This window comes from Podarcis raffonei, chromosome 5 (genome assembly GCF_027172205.1).
Source record: "Podarcis raffonei isolate rPodRaf1 chromosome 5, rPodRaf1.pri, whole genome shotgun sequence".
NCBI lineage: Eukaryota > Metazoa > Chordata > Lepidosauria > Squamata > Lacertidae > Podarcis > Podarcis raffonei.
In genome coordinates this window covers 51,814,172-51,838,737 of record NC_070606.1, presented here as the reverse complement: position 1 = coordinate 51,838,737, position 24,566 = coordinate 51,814,172, and the positions used below count along the sequence as shown (strand labels likewise).

At 39.8% G+C, this 24,566-nt stretch overlaps 1 protein-coding gene across 29 annotated transcripts in view; it reads right to left on the bottom strand.

Moving 5' to 3' along the window:
• Positions 1-24,566, bottom strand: part of ABLIM1 (actin binding LIM protein 1) — a 205,634-nt gene that overhangs the window by 17,000 nt on the left and 164,068 nt on the right. For 9 of the 29 annotated variants that reach the window (XM_053389134.1, XM_053389127.1, XM_053389129.1 and 6 more), the window contains 7 exons: positions 20,949-20,993; positions 18,626-18,661; positions 17,693-17,822; positions 10,881-10,901; positions 8,206-8,310; positions 5,799-5,846; positions 896-1,042 (listed from right to left, as the gene is read on the bottom strand). In XM_053389134.1, the coding sequence (XP_053245109.1) occupies positions 896-1,042; positions 5,799-5,846; positions 8,206-8,310; positions 10,881-10,901; positions 17,693-17,822; positions 18,626-18,661; positions 20,949-20,993 (532 nt within the window). The remainder of the gene's footprint in view (positions 1-895; positions 1,043-5,798; positions 5,847-8,205; positions 8,311-10,880; positions 10,902-17,692; positions 17,823-18,625; positions 18,662-20,948; positions 20,994-24,566) is intronic. The other 20 variants (XM_053389110.1, XM_053389111.1, XM_053389116.1 and 17 more) reach the window with 14 other exon arrangements.

Sequence of the window (24,566 nt, the reverse complement as noted above, 5' to 3'; positions counted from 1 at the left end):
TGATTTGAATGAGATTACGAAGACAATGTTATTTGTAATCTCTTAACTCTGCCCCTGTAGACCAATTCCTTGGACACATTCCTCAGCAGGCAGCTTTTGTTTTAACCTTTAAATGCCTGCTGAAAACTTTTCCATGCTGCCAAGCTTATGCAGGCAATTAAGAAAACACATTTCAATAATAGGTGATGGTCTCTGTTTTTAAGTTTTTACAAAGTTTTATTGTATATAGATACTGTGGTCGAAACCGTACTTGATTTTTATGATATAGCAGCATATAAATATATTCATAAAGAAATGATAATATTTTTGACTAGAAACTAAGGAGAAATATCCAAATCCTCACTTTCCTTCTCAAAAAGTATCCCACAGAAACCTCAACTTCCTGTTTAAACTCTCTGAATTCAAAAAGTGCATTGTGGTTTCGGGGGCCAAAAGCTCTTAAAAGGGGGAAATCAGAGGAACAGCATGTACACACGGGAAAAAATCTCCTTTCATAAAGCTCCTGTGATAAATCCTAAATGTCTTTATGAACTCTAGATACGTTAAAGCAAAGCTTAGAGGTTCTGTGTTAGGCATGCATGGGAGGGGTCCAAATGAGAAAGAAACACAGGAAAACCTGGGAGTGTGCACTTCAATGGAATGTAGACTCCAGGGATTTGAAATCCCAGAGTCTGAGGTTATACATTCCAAACTACAGGGTTTTCCAGGGAAATCCCTCTCCCCATCTTTTCACATTATATATTTAGTGTAGCACCCATAAGACTCTTAAGGATCAGGTGCAAATGAGGTCAATGTCCCTGTATCACACACTAATTAATATTAGTCTAAATTTATTTATAGGTTAGTAGAAAGCTGGGGGTGGGGTTTACACTTTTTGTCACTTGTTGTTCCATACCTACAGCCGCAAGTGCGGGTGGACCTGGCCAGTATTCTGTCTCAATCTTTGGAATCTCGTTGGGTGCTGGAGCGTGAGCTGCTGGGAACTTGGAGGACTTGATGATATCATCGGAAGACTTGTTCTGGGCTGCCAGGGCAGCTGCATCTAGATCGCAATCAGGGGAACTTAAGCTATCAGATTAAGTTGCTGCATCAATGCTATATGGTTCTTTTCTACTTCATGCTCTCTTACAATTGAAATAGTTAACACTATAAGCACTATTATTTCATCTCCTTATTCAGCAAGTGAGGGCCCCTCCAGACATCCTTTTTATTGTGCATTCTTGGTGGTGTTTGGACAGTTTTCTACAATCACTCTTTCAATACAGTTTGTGACTGCAAAAGTTTTGGGGCCGTCAAACTGCCCTGTATCCAATTGGTGCATGCTTTTTAGCTTCTTCTTGAAGTCCTGTTATTTCTTATAGCACAAATGTTCTGGGAGTGGCAGTGGTGGTTGTCCTGCTTTTGTTTGGCAATAGCACAGAAAATGCCCCTCCAGAGAGCAATAATGCAGTAACACTGGGGAAGCATCACAGAATGTAAATAAAGCTGAATGTTCAGGATAAATCTGCCACTAATGCACTATTACTGTGTCAATGACAAGTGTAAGACACCGTGTGCCCCCACCCACCCACGGTAGAACACACACACACAAATAAAACACCAGTCTGGAGAAGCCCTGATATAATACTCCTATTAACATATTGTGGCCAAATTTTAAGTTCTAATTTTTGCAAGAAAACCCCAAGTTTCATGAGAACAGCGCATCTGAAGGATGCATACAATCACAGCATTAAATCAGAAGTTACAGTGGAGTTCTGTAATGGAGTGAGCCTGGCTTCCTCCCTCCTTTACAATGTAAATAACAGACAAGCAAGTCATCCAAAAGCTTGAATTAAGCTATCTTGCATATTCCAAATGCTTCAGGGAGGCATATGGGATGCACACTTAATCATTTAAAACAGGGAACCCATGGCCCCTCAGTTGTTGTTGAACTCCAACTACCATAAACCACAGACAGCATGGTCAGGGAGTGTAAGGTGCTGGATTTCAACAACATCTGGAAGGCCAAGATGTCTGATTCAAATGCTCTTTAGTTGCCTCAGGCTGCTTTTTTTAAGCAATTGCAAAATTGTTCCCAGGTCAATGGAGGTGGGTTTGTGACATCACAAGTGTCTGCTAATTAGCTGTATGTATAGCCAACTTCTGCAAAATTTCACGGGACCAGTTTTCCTGAGCTTGATCTGGGAGAGAAAATTGTTTTGTTTGAATAGAACACAAGTATATTTCCAGAGTGGCACTCTCATTTCAATAATCCTAGGTTTGTGCACAGCTTTAGAATGAATTTACAAAGCAAGTTCATTGGAACCACAGAAGCATTATATGGCATTCTCTCTTTTTTAAAGCAACTGCTGTTAATAAAAAGAAGAGTTCAGTGTGCCTCTTGGTTTCCATGTAAGGCAAGAAGCCAGGGATATCTTAGTAGTGTTCTAGTGGATGTAATCTCATGACATTTTACAAAATTTCTCCAATGGGAATGAAATTTGCTGTGTATTAATAACTGTAAACTTTCTACTGTATAATTACATTTCCTTAACACATTCATTAAATAAATATTTTTTCATCAGTCCAAATCAGTAGTTGGGTAACTGCTACATGATAATTAGCTTCATTTTATTTTGGTTAAAGCTCTTATTAAGCATCCTTGATGTTTACTTCAGAGCATTGTCATCACCATGTGAAATTGATCCCAAAGCAAGGTATAGTAAGAGTGTAATATTTATCCTGGCAATTCACTTAGGGTGAAATTATACTATCATTATGTATGAGGGAACATCACCATGAGATGCATGCAACTGTTCTTAAGATCCATGTGTATTTGAAAAGAAGAAGGCAGATTTAATGCCAGTAAATAACAAAGAAAAAAATCACACCCGGGCAGAGTTTTATATATAAAAAATGACAGTGTAGTTTCACCCTTTGCTGTTTTCAATAACCAAATGTTGGGCTGATTCCACTGTGTATGAAGCAACTAAAAAAAGATTGAAAAGAATGTGAACTAGAAAAACTATTTCCCAAGATATATTTTGTGTCTTTACTATCTTAAGGTTTGTGTTTCTGAAAGCCTCCAAAGGGTATTTTCAGATGTCACAAACTTAGCTAAAACAGAGGCTTGTATCAGAAAATGTTAGAAAGTTATACAGGGCTATGCTTGCATAAGAAGAGAAGAGGTAAATCCAGATATTGATTGTCCATCTGCATATTATATAAATATACTTCAATGTTTTAATGCTCCGTTCAAATGAATTTGGCCATTTAACCTGTGATCACTTAGAGGAGAGGTGTGAAACCACCAGCCAATGGATCTAATCAGGCCCTGAACGGTTCTCAGTTTGACCCTTAAGACCCTTTCCCCTAAACCATGGCCATCTCAGCCTTAGACTGCAACTCCATGATATTTTAAAACTTTGTTAACATTTCTTAAAGTACATTTTTAAATGAAAGTCCTGCGACTATTTAGTCATGCATGATGGAAGGGAAAGTCTTTATCAGATGCTACTACATAGTTAAAACCTTAACTAGATTCATTCTCCAGAAGAAGAGAAAGTAGAGTGAAAGAATACTAACTTTTTAAAGTTTGCAAGTTATAATAAAATGTAGAATTTTTAGGGAAGAGCAAACAAGAAACAAAAGATGTTTATTTGCAGAAGCCCCCTTACTATTTTGAAATAGTAGGCTTAAGTGCATAGGCTTAAGTGAAACAAATGAAAGCTGCACAAGAGTTTCATCCTGTGCAGACTGGCAGCTCTCTTTCATTTCAAAGGGGGCTTATGAACAAGAAAAGTTCCTGAAAAACTGTGAAGTCTTAATGCAGAAGTGAAGAACCTTTTTCAGACTGAGGGCACATTCCCTTCTAGGCAGCCTCCCAAGGGTGGGGGGCTCACAGGCAAAAGTGGGCAGAGCAATGAATGTAGATTTAACCTTTTTACAGTAGGTCAGTTTCTAAACATACTTAATATACCCCTTTCTATCCTACACCCAGGCAAGCAAGGGACACATTCCAGCCAGCCAAGATCAGTCCTAGAATGGTGTGGCTGGGGAGCAGGGGTGGATGACTGAGGAGGGTGTGTAGCTTGAGGAGAGTCCTGAGGGCCAGAAGAGAAGTCTCATTTGATGCCCAGATTGGAGGTTTCCCATCCCTGCCTTTAATGGATAAGGAGCAGCTACCTTGGCTCATTGCTCAGGGAATTACAAAAACATGCCTTCCAACAGTACTTACGTATTAGAATTGATGAGGTCAGTGGCAAAAACATTCACATGTTAATGGGAGGTGAGTAGACACAATAAAAATCATAGAGAAATAAAAATGATGTCAAGAAAAAAATTAAATGGCATGATTAAAAATTAAATAATAATAATAATAATAATAATAATAATAATAATAATACAAATGCCACCCCATAATAACCATCAGCCCTCAAGCAATCTAAAACTTTTGCAGCCCTCAGCCACCCTGATCTTCCTACTATTTCTGTTTCCATGAGTCTTTACCTAAAAGCTATAATTATAATTAGTTTCTTTCTAGATACTGTGAAAAATGTATTTTCGTAGCCAGATCTCCAAAGACTACTGAAATTCCCTCAGAAAATACTGCAATGTGACCTTTGCTGTTAAAAAGAAATTGTGAATTGCTAATTGTGAATGCTCCATTGTCAGTGCAGAACTGCTGAGGAATAACTCCGCTATGAAGACACACTATTCGTTTTTTACTTGGAGCGTTCAACATTGGGCACATGTTGAAAGACACTCTGTAGTTACTACAGACATTCTACTGCTTTGCCCCTGCACTCAAAAGCAGATTCTTGTCAGTTCTACCTCATTTTAAGCTCAGTTGAGCACAGCAATACACAATGGAGACCAAGCTTGCTCCCATGCCAGCATCAATAAAATGAATGAGGGTCGTGAGAGAGATGAGCGTGCTTGTTGGATTATGCTCTTTCGGTATTCATTGGGACCATGCCTTGGTCAAGTGACTTTCCCCATCATTTCTCATATTATTAAAGTGGGTATTCCACTTGGACAGGAAAACTGATTTAAAAACCTAACTGTTCCTATCAGAGTTTTTTAGCTAGTTATGACAGTTTCCAAGAGATATGTTGCTTTCAATATTTCCAGATATATTAGTGCGATATCTTTAAGCAAATTTGCATGTGGAATGCTGGCCTGCTAGCTGTAGAACAACACTACATGACTGCAGCTTATATGACTGAAATAAAGGCCAATAAGACATGTACTATTCCTGTTTGCAAGCAGGGTACTACATAACAAAGTAGCCGTGATGGATTATCATATTCTGCAAAACGACATTCAAAGCAGTGAGGCATACAGTGTAAAGTAATCCTTCATCTTACACGGGTTTGGTTCCAAGCATTATGCATATGTGTGAAAATTGCATATAGTCAAACCTTGGCGCTACCCTGCAGCTAGTGTATCTGCAGCACTCCCAGAGCCGGCGCAATGAGTAGGCCTTGCCCAGCAAGCAAGACCAAGAGTTTAAAAGCACATTTTGTGCCAGGCCTGCTTGTGTTACCCTGTGCCTTGCTTGGGAGTTGCACAATTTCAACCAGCCAGCTGCCAAACACATGTAAGATGAGAGATTACTGTATCTTTCTGCCTTTCAAACACCTCTGTTTACATCAGAAAAAAATGAAACATAAAAGGTGATAAAGCAGGCAATAATCCGCTAATGTTACAAAAAGTTAACATGAAGACAAAGCTCTGGGTAAGTCAACAGTTCAGTCATGCAGCTATTTAATATATTAAGATTGTCCCACTTTGAAAACAGAAAGAATAAGGTTTACCATGCTGTTTGTAGATAGGAGGTTTTCTATAAATATTGATGCCTTGATCTGTAAAAATAAAAAGCAGAAACATGAGACTATTTGGACATCTTCAATTAATGCTGGGAAAGAGGGAAGAAATCAAACACTAAATTGACAGGTATTCCAAACCGAGGACTTGGCACAAGTATCCAGGAAACTAATTTCAGTATCACATAAAAGAGAGAAGTATCTGATGAAAACAAAACACAAAAACAGATGGGAAAATATCACAGACAGATGACATGAAATCTTTGACATATAGAGTTGGCAACATGGTGATGTACCTAAAGGCATGGGCCATTCAGTTTAATGTCTTAGTAGATTGTTAGTGGGATAAACATTTCACAGGAGGTGCAACCAAAAGAGATATGCCAGGGGTGGAGACAGGAGCATTCTGGCGGAAAATAGCCCCCAAATGACTACTGGGAAATTGTGCAAGAGCAGCTCAATTTCTCGTCCAACCACAGACATCACAAATAGCAATGATGTACATTCAAGGCTTCAGAACATGTTTCATTCAGTGCAATCCTATGTATGCCTACTCATAAGTAAGTCTCATTGAGAACAGTGGGACTTGCTTTCAGATAGATGTGTGAAGGATTGCAGTGTAAATCTGCCGTTTTGAAATGCAGCCATATTCTCCGTAATTCTATTGAGCCTCTGCAATGTTTCTTACCACACTTATTGGTTTGGTGGTACAACCAACTCACATCACCACATATGTTCATATTCAGAAGCATTTTATGGCATAGAGCCTGGACTTAATACAGTATTTCTCTAGCAATGACTTAAATAGTACAGAATGTTTTCATTTATTTATTTTAAATACATGCTTGGATATACTCTCAAGGAAAAGTTCATGTTCCTCTTAAATATAAAATGCACAGACACTGAAAATTAATATGACAACACAAACAAAATGGAGAGAGGATTCTTAGAAAGCTTGAGGTAGAGTCAAAAATAAATAACCCAAAAGCCATGTTCTTTGGGTTCTTGTTTTTTTTATAAAAAAGACTTATCGGGGGTAACTCAGTAGACAAAGAAAACGGAATGCTATATTGTAGCCTGATCCTATGCATGTTTACTCAGTAGTGCCACTGTGTTCGGTGGGATTGCAGCCTCATAGTGGCAAGATATGTTTAATGCAGGCTATCCCTCTTAGATGTGTAGCAGCTAATTAATGGCTAGAATACATCAGTAATGGTCCAACTCTAAACCATAAAAAGGGTTATGCTGTTGGTTCAGCTCCACATTCCCCACCCCCCACTATACCTTCTCTGTATGTTAAGCAGTTACAATATGTGTGTAATCTCTTAAGAATGTCTTGGAGATCCATGACCATGAAGGCAGATATATCAGCAGCAGTAGCTCCTAAGTCTGTGGCCAAAATTTTCAGCCAGACAGGCACGTCTATTACTTCCAGAGAAACAACTCTAACTGACACAGAAGAGAGTGGGGCCATAATTCTTTATCTCCTCAAAATACAATGGAACAAGAGTTCTTTGATACAAACTAACCCCAACTCAATGTTTTGCTTAATACTGAATAATGACATATCCATTGCTCACTGAGACTGCTCAAGAAACATTAAGCCACAGCCATTGCTAGAAAATGGCTACCAGGTTATCTGCAGCATTCGCAGCAGACAATACTATAAAAGCAGAGCGTAATATACACGAGGTTGAACTTTTAGCAGTATCACTGGCTCCTTCTCAAGCAGTAAAAAGTGTACAGAAGCAAAGTAAATAATGTGAAGCTTAAATGTTAAATTAATGATTTGCATCAATGAGAACTACTTCACACAGGAATCTACAGATTTAAGGCCCCAAATGAAGCCTACCAGAGGGCGCCACAGTAACAACTAGATGCAATAAGTCTGTTTAAGCAATATTATTCTTAACAGAAAGCACAGTCATTGTGCCACAAAAAATGCAAAGTGTTTAACAGTGCAATTCTAAGTATGGTTGCTCAGGTCCCATTGAGTTCCATTAGACGGGCTTTCTAGTATTTTTGTTTAGGATTGTAACCTGAATCCTGCCTCTTAAAGTCATGAAAAACAGGAACTAACAAGTAAGATGTGTTTGGTGCTACCAAGGAGTGGCTTGGGCCATGTACACGGTGCTCTTACCAAACTATATTGTATCCTCCCTATTCCAAAATCTCTAAGAGAAAGATTTAATTTCAACGCTTAAATCTTTCTGCAGCCAGCTTTTTCTAATTCCTCTCAAAATAAAACCAACAAGCCCTGCATTTCAAAGCAGTTCATGGTATACTCCAAAAAACAAACAAACTAAACAGCATGAGATAATGGAGACAAGACAAGGGTTACAAAGGCTACTGGTCTACACTATGACAGGACACCAAGACATACATTGCCAGCTCCTACCTGGAACATGGAAATGTTTAGGGGCCTGAGCGTAAGTTGGTGTTAGAGGGCGGCTGTCTGGCCGGTAAGGGGCAGGGGAGTTCCGACCGCTGGACGGCTCATTGCCTCCAATGAGGAGAATGGGGAAACAGAAACAAAAACAAAAACAGCAGTAAAGAAGCAGGCATAATTCAAAAACCCAACCAAAAGAGGGTGGAAAAGGAAAACCAGGGAGGAAACAAACAAAAAATATATATAGTTGGTAGTCAGGAAATATGGCTAGCATTAGAAGGCACTGCTAGTCTGTGCTAAGAGAGACATTCACATCAGGCTGGAAATCAGGCAGCTTGCATCCTCTCATTTGTACATTCCAACAGCATGCGCGAGGAAGAATGCAGTCAAATTAAATGGACAAGCCGTGGAGCGGAATGGGAAGTTACGTGGTAATGATTTAATATCAGCCAGGGTTCACACTTTCAGTTGAAGAGTCATGGCATTTTGCAAAGTCATTGCTAGGCAAACCCCAAGTCAAATTATCTGCACCCTTAGAAGAGAATCGTTTATTTCAAATGATCATACATGTACGAGGAGAAAAGCTTCAGATTAATTATTCCGGTTTGCTCTTTCTTTGATTGATCAAACTAGCATAAATAAATAACTGCACTCCTTTCTCTCTAGGGTCTTGTTTTTCATCTCATCTCCAGGAAATTATCTTGTGGTAGGTATGATGAGCCTGTGGCCCTCGCAATGAGGCTGAACTCTAAGTCCTGTCAGCAGTTCCATACAGAACTTGTCTGGGGCCAGGGGCTGGAGTCTTGTTAGAATAAAGTTATAAACTCAAACAGCGCAAGTCCAGCAGGCCCCTGACAGGCTCCCCCAGCCAGCTTAGCACTCTAAAGGTCCAGGACAAATGTACCCGGCTGCCTTCCCCTCCACATGGGCCTGCCTGTGAGTCCAGGGCAGCATGGCCAATTGTCAGGGATGACAGGAGTTGTAATCCAACAACTCCTAGAGGGTGGGGAGGGGGCACATGGGGAGCTGTTCTATTGACACTTTCCCACATTTTCATTCATGAACAGAAGCAGTCAAAGTATGTTTTCCCTTCAATGCCAACTGCACAGCCAGTGATACATAGTGATTAAGTGAGTGACTGAAAGTTTGGACTGGAGATTCCTTCTAATCAACAGAGAGACCAATGAATGGTCGTATAAACTCCAATTGTGTGTAATACAGCTGCACACATAGGTGTTTTATGTTTGCATGGAAGGGACAGCGTATAAAACTTTTCAAGCTTGAACTATATCAATGGGACTCTGAATCACTTTATCTCATGTATATGTCCTATGTTGCTACCCTGCTCTTCAACCCAAAGGGTCTTCAGAGCAGCTCACAAATGAAGAGGATTAGGAACAGTCAACTAAAACAAATATAGCAATTATAAAACCAGTGGAACAGCAGAAGCCAATATTAAAAGTAGATTAAAAAGAGCTAAGCAAGATTAAAACCATTATTCAAATGGTATCTAAAATGCCTAGGCAACTAAAACAGTCTACAAGTGGCACCATAAGGCAATAGAGTCAACATCAGGTGAGCCTCCCTGGAAAGGGCCTGTGTCTGCTATTGAGTGGCACTCTCTGATATAGTTTTCTGATGTTCAAACTGTTCCTTTAAAAACCTGGGAGTGGGTTATCAATATGCTGAAGGGAGGGAATCCAATTCATTCAGTTCATAGATTACTCAACTCATCCCTAAAGCTCAGGATCAGTAAGAACTTAAGTTTATGTCTATCCTCATAGATGTGGCTTTTCAAAGACACTAGCGATCAGTTAGTATCAGTGCTAAAAAATGTGAATGACTGCTTGGAGAGAGACATATATTTTCTGTAGAATATGTATTTATTAGAAAATAAACATTAAATCAATTGATGTGGTGTATTTACAGTGGGTTATGGTAACCTCTTTATTTGCTCTCAGGAGCCGGAGGGAAATTAATTGTGCATTTAACAGGACATACGTGAAAGCAAGTCAAACAACTTGAGACTGTCTCTGCATGGCAGCTCTTCTACACATCATGCATGTGTGGCAGTGGTGAGGAGAGAAAATGGACAGTGGAAACCAGTCCTCATGGAGTGGCTGCTATGTGGCTTCAAGTGGCCTCCATGTGGCTTTTATGCTATGCTAACTTTGTTTGTTCAAGGCAACATTTTACAGTACAAAATTGGGATGCACCATCATGTGGTTCTCAACCTGATAGAAATCTCCTACAAACATGGACATTAAACTTTTTTAAAAAGAGGAATTGGTTATCAGCTTTTCATCACACTTTTTAACCTCTGTTTGGCTCTCTAGTAAATTTGCATTGAAATGTTATTTACAGAAAGCTGAACAGTGACAGTAATCTCTACTGACAAGCATTAAGTTAAATGGAAAGAACACAGGACCCTTGATATTCTGGTCAAACAGCCCTGTGCTACAGACCGAGACACAGATTTACACATCTGTGAATAGAGGCCAATATGAGCAGCTGAATTGTGCCTAACATGTTGTTAGCTAAAACAGTAAAATGTATCTGTTAGAATGACACTTGGAAGGAAGGAAGCATCAGCAAAGAGGGAGTGAACATGGGTAAGAACAACAACACAAAGTCCCTCTGGGTATTGGAGAGGGGTGTCACAAGAGAGCTGAGACATGGCATACCTATGTAGAATGGAGCCGCATCTGAGAAAAGAAAAGGAAAAAAGTCATGTACAGAAATGAGGATAAAACAAATGGGAGAATAGAGCTGAATGCATTCATGAGAACCATGGTGATAATTTTCAACTAAAAAAAGGAGAAAAAACATATGGCTATGTAAGCACATGTAATTAAAGGGTGGGGGAGTGCAGAAAGCAGTCATGGGAAGCACAGTGCTACTTTTTGGTTCTCAATCCAGCAGATAAGCTTATCAATAATTTTTAAGAGAAACTGTCAATTGGTGCATGGCACAGGCCATTTGATTTTCGCCTACCTCGTAGCAATCATCACAACTTTGTAAGGTTTTGTGGTTAGGCATTGTTTGACCTTTTGATGGGGGAAGGGAGGTGTGGCCATCACCTGCCCCTCCATGCTTAAGGGTATGGCGTTAAAGGAATCCAGAGGTGTGGATCTTGTCCGCAGTGGCGTAGCGTGGGGGGTGCAGGGGGGGCCGGCCGCACCGGGCGCAACATCTGGGGGTTAGGGTTAGGGGGCACAAATCCACGGGTTATGGGGCGCAAATCCATGGGTTAGGGGGCGCAAATTACTTGCCTTGCCCCGGGTGCTGACAACCCACGCTACGCCACTGCTTGTCCGAAGCCCGGGGCGGGGCTAGGGCCATGACACGACCCTGTCAGGAACACTTGGGGGAGCTCGAATTGGTCTGCATTGACGGGGCTCCCCCTTCTGGTGGTTTACCCTTACTGGACTCCCTGTGCAGTGGGCAGGAGTCAGATATAATTGGGTCCATTCAATGCCTAAGCCAATTACCACTCACATTCTGTAATCAATAAAGTTGTGGCCAAAATATGCCCAACAACATTAACCTAATATCTGTGTCCTGGTGTGTTTTATTCCTCAAGGAGGGGTGGCTGCGGGGTCTAGACACGCAAATCTTAACCCTTCCCCTCTCACATGTTCCTGTCTACTGCTTTTCTTTCTCATGTCTGGTTTTTTTTTTTAATCCATGTGACTGACAATCAGTTGTTATATAAGGACTTGAATTTTCTCCCCATCTACTTGTGAAACTCCCTATACCTATAATGCAGTGGCAATTTTGGGAGCTGGAGGGGAGGGGGTTATTGCTTAGTTTTGTTCTTGTTTTTATTATGCATTTTGTGTTTTCATCTTGTATTTTTATGCTGTTAACCGCCCTGAGATCTTCAAATGAAGGGAATATACAAACTTAATAAACAATAAAACAAATAAGTTTTATTACTAACCAACCTTGCTGGGTCATCTTAAGGGTGATTGATATAATGTATGTGATCCAAACCCCATGAAAGCAAAATACATTCATGCAGGGTTTTTTTTTACCTATCCACCCTACTTGAAACATGCCATTTCTAAACACTTCAAAGCCAAAACTTTCAAAGAAGATGAACTCTGCCCTCCAGAATGTCACAATCAGATTAATATATAATCAATCATTACCTTAGGTCCATTTAATTACTGATTTATTCAGTATTGCCAACTGCAATTTAAAATGGCTGAGAATCTAGCACAAATCACCTTAGCACACATCTGGATGGTAGCTTCCTGTACTCTCATGTCACAGTTTGGCATCACAAATACGTGGGAAGAACTCCTAGAAAGAGAAGCACCTTTCTTCCTGGGAGATGCTGTATGAACATTGTGAAGGCATCTGAGCACACAGCAGAGCCTGTGCTGGTTCCATAATTGCCACCATTAACTTTGTGCAGAAGTGGGGAAGCCCAGCATGGCCTTAAGCTATTGCTGAGTGTGGACTGCAGATATCAAAACATCACCCCTAGGCACATGCACACATAGTCATGCTGGCACTTTCGCATGGAAGTATATCCCATATCTTTATTGTATAAGATACAATTAATTGCCCTTCTGTTTTTCCCGATTTTGTCATTCGAATGGACAAAGCAGGACACAAATTTGAGTTACACACGAAAATCTTTATTTCAGAAACTGCTAACTATGAGCTGAACCTCAGTGAAGGTTTGCTATGTCAAATCTAAAGGTGCTCTACTGTTATGAGAGAGAATGGAAATGCCTTGAGAAAGGAGGAGGATGCTACAGTAGGTCTGCAGCATGGAAATGTTGAACTGGAGTTTATGGATCAAGTGCATGCAAACATGAATTGTGCCTCTGTTTTTAAGGGACCCCATGTGTAAAGGATGAAGTGAGTTTTGCTATGGTGAGGATTAAAACAAACCGGAACGAAAAGGTTGTAAAGTGTGTCTTATTACTGGAGAGAGGAGGAGGTTAAGAACTATTATCATTTCTGATAATGGCCCATGGAAACCATGCAATCTATTTAACATCCATATTACTTTAGTTCAGGACACTGAAATGTGTAGTATAACTTGAGCATAAATCTTCCTGGCTTTTAGCAATTCACCTAATCTACTGCTGCTCACATCAGCTCCTGAGTGAGTGATTCAGGAGGAGTTGAAAATTATATAGGGCACATTGGGAACAAGGGAGGATGGATACCGGGAGGAAAATGGGTAGACAAAGTGGCATGATACAACAAAACCAAAACACCAAACCGGCTTGCAAATATAAAGGACAATTTTACTTAGTTCAACAAATTAAAGTGCAACGTGCATATCAAAGCCTGGAGATCTACATATGGCTATGTGAAGAACCCTTTCTTGCAACCATTCCCACTTACAGGACTTTGCGCTTCCAGTAGATAATTAACTGTAGAACGATTCGCTTGTTTCAGCTGTGCTATGACACTATTACTATATACATTATTGGCAGAGTTGTGCCACTAGTTGACTGTATGTCTATAAGTATCTCCATGCTTTGATATGCACATTGCACTCTAATTTGTTGAACTAAGTAAAATTGTCCTTTATATTTGCAAGCCGGTTTGGTGTTTTGGTTTTGTTGTATTACAATCGTTATAACACCTGATACTTTTTTGTATACAAAGTGGTAGGATAGTCATCATGGAGGATCAATATACTGGCAGGAAGATGGAGCAAGCTACCTGGAACAGGTAGGGAATTTTAAGAGTTAAATAGTGTGACAGTATGAAAAGCAAGCTAAACTATGAAGATAGTTTTTAAGAGAGATGAATCTTAGCTTTTGACTATAAGTAGTGATTGTACCATGTCACTCCAGACAATAAAAATGTTATATGAATGCACCCTCTCATGGTGGTTTGCCCAGTGGTAGAGGCACATGCTTTGCTTGCGATAACTCCCAGTATCAATTGCTGGCATTTCCAGGTAGGGTTAGGTAAGCTTCCTGTCTGAAACTGTAGAAAGCCACTGCCAATCAGTGTAGATATGCTATAAGGAAGCTTCCTGCATTCCTAAGACAGGAGCTGGGATTTGCTATATTAGAGCAAGCCTTGTTGTTCAACGCTGGGGTTTGCCAGTGTATGAGCTGGTAAAATGACCTGAATCTGGCCTTAGATTTGAGGGAAGAAGCCTATGTTAGAAGGCATTGTAAGTGAAAAATGTCTCTGTGCGAAGCTCGACAGACAAGGCGTTATTTGTGTTGGAAGTTGAAGCATGGGAAGAGGTGCTACTGGAGACCTTACAGAAAATGTAGGACATGCCAATGTGTTTGAAGAGTGAGATTCAGAGTTATGGCAATTCCAGAGTTACGTTTCCAAGGCAGCAAAATTCTGTCACCTTGCTGTTCAAAGAGCCACACTTTCCTAAAACATAAGAAATGGAGCACTTCACCTAAGGAGACCCTTAGAAAGGACATACTTCCTCGAAGATGGAGAAGGTATGTCAGGTCTAACACAGTCATTATGACGCAGGTCTGAGGCATGCCGGGAGTCACACAGCTGATAGCCACTTGATGGAGATGTGCCTTATTAGCTTTCCTTGAATGCTAATAAATCTCCAGTCTGTCTGACACTAGCTTGAATGGCCTGTCTCCTTACCTTTGACATGGGGAATGAAGTGGTGTCGGAAAGGGGAGTAGGGGCGGGAGTCATTGTGGGTGGAGATGGGACTGCTAGTGCGCAGGTGGGCTAACCGCTGCACACCGTTAGACTGCAGCTCTGCAGCGGCAAGAAATCGTGAGGCAAGACAAAATGGAAACAAAGAAAAGAGAACACAAAATAAGACAGAAGCAGGGCCAGTGGCTGGAGGCGGGGAGAGAACAGAGGGAGAAAAGCACTAAACAAACTAGGAAGAAATAAGATTACACAAATATTAGGAAAAGTCATAGGAAGAAGGTGAAAACTCAAGATTGCCACTGGATACTTCCTTAGTCCAGGCTTAAATTAGTACCCTCTTTATATAGCAAAAAATAACTATTATTCATGCATCAGACACCCTGAACCCAAATGAGTTTCAGAAGCAGCAGCTGTCTGGGTAACAACCTGACCAAACAATGCCAAAACAGGAGTACAAAGTCCTTTTAAAATTGTTTTAAGAAATTCTGGAAGAAGAGTTTAGTCATTCCACTAAGAACACCAGGAACACCTTGGAGCCTTTCAAGTGGTTTACCAATGAGGGAATTTTCAAAAAGTACCTTTAGGTTACTTCCAAAATCATTCTGGAAATTTTAAGATCTGGGGTTACAAGAAATCTGCAAATATCTGCTATTGTGTGAATAACGGTGTTCCTTGTCCAACTTTGGGGGGGAAATTCCCAGTCATTTCAAAATATAATACTGGTTGTTTCCCCAGTAATTTGAACTGCTCTCAGAAACCATTTTATTTCCTGCATTTATTTAAATACACAATGTTAGAAAGCTATTCAAAATATCAGCAAAGCAAACTGAATCATTGTCTCAATCTTAATAAATCTCACAAATACGATTTTGGGAAATGGCATGTCCTACATCTTGTCATATTTCACACTCTTAAGTTAGTTAAATCATGGTTTAAAGGAAACACTGTACCATTCTTAGTTACAATTACAGGATTAAAAGTGTTGAAATACTAAATTCTGTTCATAGATTATGTTCACAGATTCACATATAGATCCTTCCTGAAATGGAATCAGTTGGAGATTAACAACTATATTTTATTGCTTTTGACTATATTATACTGACAGATAAGTACACCTAATGCCAAAATGCAGGTGGTTAAAAATGGAAGTGATAGCTTCTGATCTTTTCCTTGAGGCCATACAAGAGAAGGAAAGAGGAGTGGCTCATTCATTTGTCCTTAATTATTGTTGAGAATTATATCTGAATGAGGCCAATGCCATCTTGGATCATCATTTCCCACAGAAATAAAAACAACTAGCCAATTGTGCTCTGTCAAACTCTTAAGAAAGCCTGGATTTGCATATATGGAGCATATATGGAGCTATTATCACAAGAAGCAGAAATGTGAAGCCTTTTCATAGATTCCAATAGATTCAGTTGGCTCAACCATGTATATCTTGAAGAATTCATCATCATCTTGTCAGTGCTATATGATAAACCAAATTTCATTTGTGCCTTTTAAATGAAAAACCTCTTCAACATTTTAAGCTTACCATTTTAAGCTTACCATCATCATATGAAAGAACTCAAACTTGATACTAATAAATTCCTTTGTGAAAAACACGCATCTAGACATTTGCTTCACCTGCTTTTGGATAAGGTAGCTATGCAATTCTCCCTAACCTGAATCCCAAACCCTAGTTTTGGGGTTCCATATCGTTTCCAGAGTAAGGCTAAACAATTTTAATTTCCAGATTTTGCTCACAATGCTACCCATGAGCGGTTTATTTAGGGACATATGTTTTAAAGGCAAGACTTCAAAGAAAAATACAGCTTAATGCAAATCTCTGAAGTAGAAATTTCACTGTTTTGTGCATGCAACTTTAACAGATGAACTGGTTTTCAATTTGTAGACCTTAATGGCTAGCTAGGGGTGAATGCAGGCACAATATTTTAAGAGCTGTGGGTGCTACCCTGCAAAGATATTCACAGTGACCAGTTGATAGGTAGCTTTCCTCAGCAGGATAAAGCTCTGAAAAGAACAATTCTGCCAGTTTGAGGCTATATTTAGCTATTCACTGGTCCCTGTGATGCCACCAAGAAATCTCTTCCTGCCTCAAACACTCAGAAGAGATTTATGGTTTATAAACTTAAGTTTTCTTTAAAATAATTAAGAAGGCACAAATTAAATGTTGTTTTTTTAAAGGAAGACATAAGTGCCTAACAACTGAGCCAGCATTTGATTCACTGGTGTGTACAGTGGACATTTCAGATGTGAAAGCAGGCAGGCAGGCAGGCAGGCAGGCAGGCAGGCAGGAAGGAAGGAAGGAAGGGAGGGAGGAAGGAAGGAAGGAAGGAAGGGAGGGCTGTGGAATTTGCATTTAACTTTCAAAACTTATTTTATGTCTGTCTTCACACTAAGATTTTAAATAAAGAATTTTCCTGTTTTTAAAGATGGCCTTCCATTTCAACATCAAAGCAGAGAGGTCATGTGGACTGCGAGGTTTGATTATCAGGAGTATTCCACAGTCTGAAACCAAGGACTCATTAAAAAGGTCCCTATAGCATGATGTTCAACATTACTTGCCACTTATAAAAGAAAGGATAAGCAACCAATTTAATTTCCCAATAGTAATAGCTTTACCCTAAGACTCAAACATTCCCCCTAACAAAAAGACACATTGCAGGAAATTGTGTGCTTTTCTCTAATTGGCATAGATTCTAGGCAGCTTAATTAAAAATATCAAAAAGTGCAAAGGAAGGGGGAGGGAACCAAACCATATGCAAGAAGTCATGTAATACTAAAGTGTCAGATTCCTTTTCTATGCAATTCTATGATATAAAGAAGCTAAGATTCTGTGGCTTGGCCACTTGCCTACATTGGGCCTTACCAGGTCTGTGAAAATGTTGTGGTGAACGTGACATTGTGGGAGTGTAGCTGTGACGACTGTACACAGGAGAACCAATGGACCCCTGGCTGGTAGACCGGTGTATCATCCGATCCCGAAGATCCTGATATCCCTGAGGTAAGAAAATATTTTACATATATATTATAATATTCAGGGTTATAATGGTTAAGATACTGCTAAAATGTTTTTTCCAGAGTAACTCACTGCTTCAGTTCCTTGACAGTTGGAGACAAACTAGATGTTACAAAAAAGCATTTCCCTCATAACATGGGAGCTGACACTCAAGAGAGTTGGGAGCCATTTAAAAAATATTAGCCTGTCCAAAAAGTCTATCATTGAAACACTGAACATGGAAGCACCAAAAATTCCAGAGGCTTCATACTAGCATGAAGATGGAGCTCCTGAAGTCACCTTACCCCACCTTAACCCTTCCAAAATTTGCTATATATTACTGGGTAAGGATGTTGAATAGTCTGTTCCATTCATTCCCAACTGTCATATAGAAGGAACCCTGCATATATGATTGCATTGCTAACCAGATCCAACTATTCAGTTTGTTTCCACTACTTAACAACAATTACTGATCCTGCTCCCTGCTCACTTCTTCACCTTTGACCTCTGAAATTTCAGTGTCCCAGTTATGTAACCATACTGCCCCTGAGTCTTTTGATTTTTTTAAAGCAAAACCCGAGCCTGCCATTATGAGATGAGATGAGATTGCATTGAGGGCAATAAGTTAAATAAATGCCATGTGCATTTTGCTGCTGAATTGCATTCAGCACAGTGGACTGCATAGTCACAGAATGGCAGCTTACAAGAAGGCAGCACGCAACAAGCAATACTACTGTTTTACTGGTAGTCATATTATTATCATCACCATCATACAATGCAGGGCACAGCTTCCATTGAACTTACTTCTGCAGATGGAGTTGGAGAGAGTGTCCTTGGAGACTGCAAGACATGGAAGAAAGGAAATTGTAGATAGAGGATTACTCCCAATGTGTCACAAATCCATTAGTAGTTGTCATTTCAGTTGTGTTATTTATTTAAAAATATTTCTGAAACGCTTAATATTCAAATAAACCCTCAACGTTGTGTGCAAACAATGCAAATCAGCGTAAAAACAATAAAACTACATCATAGAAACAGAAATTCAGCGGTACAGGGCCTGAGTTGATGGATTAGGGGAAGTTTGCCGAAAAGAAAGTATGCCTTTAACAAGACAATCAAGGGAAATTGCTGTGATGCTTCATGTAGGGCAAAGAGAAGGGCACGTCAATGTGCAGGGGATAGAGCAGAAAATGCCTGTTTTCAGTTTACCTACTCTATGATATCCTGTAGAGTGCTGATCTAAATGATCTTACAGGTTCATACAGGGTCAGGTGGTCTTTCAGGTAACCTGACCCCAAACTGTTCCGTTATCAAGGTGACAATATGAAAAAGTTGATTGGAAACTCCTAAAGATTATTCTATGGCACTGCCTACTCATATCCAGATTTAGGAAACTGCTTGAGTTTCAAGCAACCTCCACATACACTTAATTTAATCAGATATTCTAAAAGAGCAACCTATAACAAATGACTCCTCCTCTACCTGCAAAGATGGTAATCACAAGTGTGATTAATTTGACAGCTACCATAGTTGGACAGAAAGCTTTCACAATGGTGATCCCTGTATTAAGTATCTAATTGGCTCAGGGTTTTGAATGACACCAAGCATTCAAATTTCCGGATGACTTTTACAGGGGGGTGCCAATTTTTTTAATGATCCTTGGCACTGAAGGCAGGTTGGCTGCATCTGGTAAACCTTGTCCAGATAAAACTTGGGGGGGGGGGTTATTACAGCAGAAGTGGGAACCTTTGGCCTTTCAAATGTTGCTGAACTACAAGTGACATCAGCTCTAGCAAGCTGATGTGATGATGGAGGTTGTAGTTCAGTAACATGTAGAGAGCCAAAGGTTCCCCATACCTGTTATGCAGGAAGAACAGAATTTTGTGTAACGTAAAGAAATAGAAAAATTATCCATCCTTTCTCTGATATCTGCTGTTTGAGGATCTCTTATCATGTTAAAGCAAACTTCTGTAAGGTGCATTGCCATATGCTGAATCATGTCCTTTCAGGCCCAGGATGTAGGATCAGTATATGTAGTATGCTTGCATCCCACCATTATACAAACAACCAATTTTAACCTCACAGTTGCCACCTTTTATGATGTATGCTAGGCTAAGCAATAATAACTAATAACACTCTCCATAGCTGAACAGGGATTTTAATCCACACCGAAGCCCAACACTTCAGCCATTGTACCACATGGGTTCTTGAGCATATCTTGGATGGTCTGGGATTGTGGTTGTTATATAAGTTGTTATATACTTGCTGCATCACACACACACACACAGAGTCCAAAGGATGCATCCAAAAGCACTGTGACAAGAAGAAAAATAGCAACAAGCTCTGTACCACAAACACTTGTGCAAGAGTTCTGAAAATCCTGTTAGAGGTGGGTCTGCTTGGTAGCAGTTCTCATTCTTTATTGCTTAGGAGAAGCTACAGTCTTTTGCCAAGCAGACGAACATATGTGTGTTTAGCTTCATTTTTTGTATGCAGCGCTCTAACTTAGGCCTGCACAATTTGTGACCCACCAGCCTGAATGCAGTCCACCAGCCAAGAGGGGCTCAACAAACCTTTCGGTTCCCTACCTGCCTGGTATTGCAAAAGAAGGGATTGCAAGTATCTAGCAGGTCACAAATCATGGCTTACTGGCTGTGTTTTAGCTTGGTGGGTCACAAGTTGTACAGGCTTGCTCTAGCATTAAACATTCCTTCCCTGAACTGAAGATGACTTCATATATGGAAGAGCTTTTTTGGATCTAACCCCATATTAACTATGCCATTGTTCAATCCGGTCTCCATGGTTACATAGTGGCTTGGTACATCTAGCGATGTGGAAATCACAATGCTATTCCAGATCATCTTTTGCCAGCTGGGTCATGTGAACCTGCCATGAAATAAAAGTGCTAAATTCCAATAATGTGTCATGATGTAGAAATCAAACATATTCAGGACTTGTCCAACAATCTCTTATTCAACCTTACAGACAAACATAGGATAATTCAATGACTGCAAGTGAGGCATCAAAGAAACTGACTTCCTTTCAAGCCAACTTTAGCTTTGCATGTTGTTATACCACCACCAAGTCACCTCTGTGGAGTTTGTACTGTCTTTTTCTTTCAACTTACACTTTCATCGTGCACAGGAGAACTGCCATATCTTGAACTCTGAGTCTGTTAAGGAAAGTTTGGGTTCATCATTCTTTTTTGTAAATTCTAAGAAGTTTTTATCAGAACATAATGCAGAGCAAAGCCTAGAAATTACTAATCTCAGGTGCAGCAGGGTAGCAAAAGGAAATACCCAGGTGGAGTCTAGTGAAAATGGAATTTCAGGTTGTAAATTAATAGTCTGGGGCTTGACCCTAAAACATCATTTGGTCCATTTTTCTAGTGCTGGCAGTCTAGAAAACCATTTTTTCTGGGTTTTGATTACTGAGTCTTAGTTCTCTATGTTTTTACAGTGGTGAAGGGTTTTACACCAAAATTCAAGCCACATTTAGACTATCATATATCAGCTTAATAAACTGAGATAGTAACAAGCCTCTTGGCCAATTCTAGTGGAATCTATACACATATAAAAACCGTTCTGAAAATGTGTTTTTAAAAATATAGTGGTACCTCCGGTTAAGTACTTAATTCGTTCCAGAGGTCCGTTCTTAACCTGAAACTATACTTAACCTGAAGCACCACTTTAGCTAATGGGGCCTCCTGCTGCTGCCGTGCAATTTCTGCTCTCATCCTGAAGCAAAGTTCTTAACCCAAGGTACTATTTCTGGGTTAAAGGAGTATGTAACCTGAAGCGTATGTAACCCGAGGTACCACTGTACATTTTTTCATAAGACTCACCATTGCCATCTAGTGTCACATTGTATATTGCACTTAAAATGTTTTATTTGCAGCTGAATAGCTGAGTCCTCTGTCTTTTGCACAAATGAGCAAGAAGTCTTCCATTAACTATAGCTTCTTGTTTCCTCTGTATTGGGATACTATGCTTAACAGCATCAGAACAAGCCAACATGTTAAGTGATGTTTGATGTTGGCTAAATATCCATCCTGTCTTTTTCTGAAACTGTTAACTGTAGTTTCCAGATTTGAATGAAACAGGAAAATAAAGTTAAAGCAAAGAGATCACATGTGTAGCCAAGAGGCTTGTTCATATCTCTGTTTATTAAGCCAAGATATGATTGTTCAGACAGACCCAGTGTATGTTATGTCCAAGACAGTGTATGTGGGCTCCTTTGGAAGAGCGGAATATAAATCTAATAAATTGAAAAAAGAAAGATAACTAGCCTCCACCTTTGTGGGCTAGAAGACATTTTCCTGAAAAAACCAAGTAATACTGTTGCACTATTACAAGGTGTATCCACTGTAGTAGGTATTCCACTGATAAAAGGCACTCTTATTGCCATTTTAAAACATTCCTGTTTACCTAGGCATTTGTTGGCTGAAATATTTTGTTCCTAGAAACCTTGACATTATTTAGTTGTGCACAGTTGTCTGTTCTTTAATTTTTTAAAAAATTATTGTTTTTGTTGTTTTGATGTTTGCTTCCCTGAGTGAAATTTATGATTTAATAAATACATAAAATAAGTACAGGCACAGAAAGTGCATTATATGTGTGTGCCTTGCAACAGCACCCACAAAGTGAAGCCTATGGGACTGGTTTGTGTAACAGGCATGATTCTAAATCAGGGTACTGGCCTCAGATGCTTCAACACTTTCCGTATCCATTGTGATGTCAATAATGGCGATATTATTGATTTAAAGGGAAGCAAGGCAGGACTGAATTCCAAAGAGCTCTAATAAGATTTTAGCTCATGATGGATACAAATACTCAGTCAAAATGTTATACAAACTCTGAAGGAATGGAGCTCCAGTAAAAACTCTAGCTAAGAAGCCACAGAACTAGTTCCATGATTGGTATAACTCACCTGACCATTAAAAACAGACCAGAGAATGTAGATCTGGAGCCAAAGGATGTCTCAAGGAAGAACTAGGAGAACTGTTAAGTTATTAATCCACCTAAGTATGTTCCTGGTTCAAAACCAGCCAATGACCATGTTAGTCATGTGATATCCATGCTACCATTAGCATAAAACAACTACTATGCAAGTTAATACCAGAAAGAAGCCAAAAACTATTTACTGTTACTATTTACATTGCTTCATAGCAGGATCTATTATCATGACACACATTAAGCACACTAAGTATGTTTTCTGTGCTCCATTGCTGGGTAAGTGATTCTATGCAATCAGCAATCAGATTATACAAAAAGGCATTGCTCCATAAAAAGCAAGGATTAAGCAAGGCAGAAGCAGAAGATAGCTAGAGGTCCTTAGAAAGAAATGCAGCCAAAACAACATTCCTGAAGGAAAGTGAACAACGATTAAATGCATCACAGCAATCATACAAGCAGTAGGCAGCCAAAGCCTCTGTCTTTCCTCATTCATCAGATACAATGGTGTAAGAGAAGCTGTGGGGAGTTTGCAAATAGGAATACAACCATAACATGTATGAACTATACTAAAAGCATATGTGCTACAATCAAAGACCAACCTTTCACTACCAGAATTATTTATTTTTCGATAACTTTTTGCTTTATTGGCCAATCAGATCCTCTGTGTTCATTTCTGAACAAGAAGATTAACTGGTTGGTTTCCACTAGGTGGCACTATGTGAAAACATTTTCCATAATAAGATCTGACAGTAGTAGTTCAAAGACTGAAATATTAAATTCAGTGATCAAACACTTTACAAGAGATAGAGCTTTAAAGGATTTGAATGCTAAGTTGTGGGTTGTTATCCAAATTAACTTTAGTGCCAGAACTGGTGTGTGTGTGTGGAGAGGAGTGAGTGTGGAGAGGAGTGAGTCTCTCATTAGGGAGTTAAAGGGGAGTTAAAGGGAGTTAAAGACTGGGTAGAGAATCAAAACAAAGAAAGGACACAAGCTGTAGCTTGGAAGAAATGGACGCAGTAAGTGAGTGCATCCAATCCTTGAAAAAAAGCTAGTTATGCTTATGTGCACAAATAATATTCCTGGCTGGCCTAGCTGTCAACTTAGCAGCAACAACGCCTCTGGTCTCTAGTCCATACATTACGGAAAAAGACAAAGAAGATGGCAAAGCAGTTTCATAGCTTAGAAGAGAACAGGTTTTGTAGCTGATCTGTTGCTGTTGCAGCTATCCTGACAGTGGTCACATTTCAGAGAAAGTTGAATGCAGGCAGGGCGCTTCCAGAGTGACTGCTATTTGTTCATTTGGGAACCTTGCTTCCATAATGGAATCCAAGGAAATGTATGTGTGGTTCCCAGTCACCAATTCAAACACGGACTGGTCCTTCTTGGCTTCAGACCATACTCTAGTCAGCAGGCATGTCCAACAGATAGATCATGATCTACTGGTAGATTGTGGGGTGTTCCTGGTAGATCCTAGTTGACCTCTGGCCCCTCAGCGATCTCCTTACAAAAAAGCAAAAAAAAAAGCAAAAAAAAAAAAAAACAACAACCAACTTTGGCTTCCTAAAAAAAAGCTCCACAACTTTGGGTAGATCACTGCCAGATTTTTTATACTGTGAGTAGATCGCAGTCTATTGGGAGTTGGACTAGTGCAACCCAAATATTGCTCTTTTGTCATAGGCTACATGCAGAACTATAATTAACCAGAGGAGGATTTAGGGGAGTGCAACCAGTTTGCCCACCCTGGGCCCCGAGCCAAGAGGGTGCCGTAGTGGATTCTGCAACAATGGTGA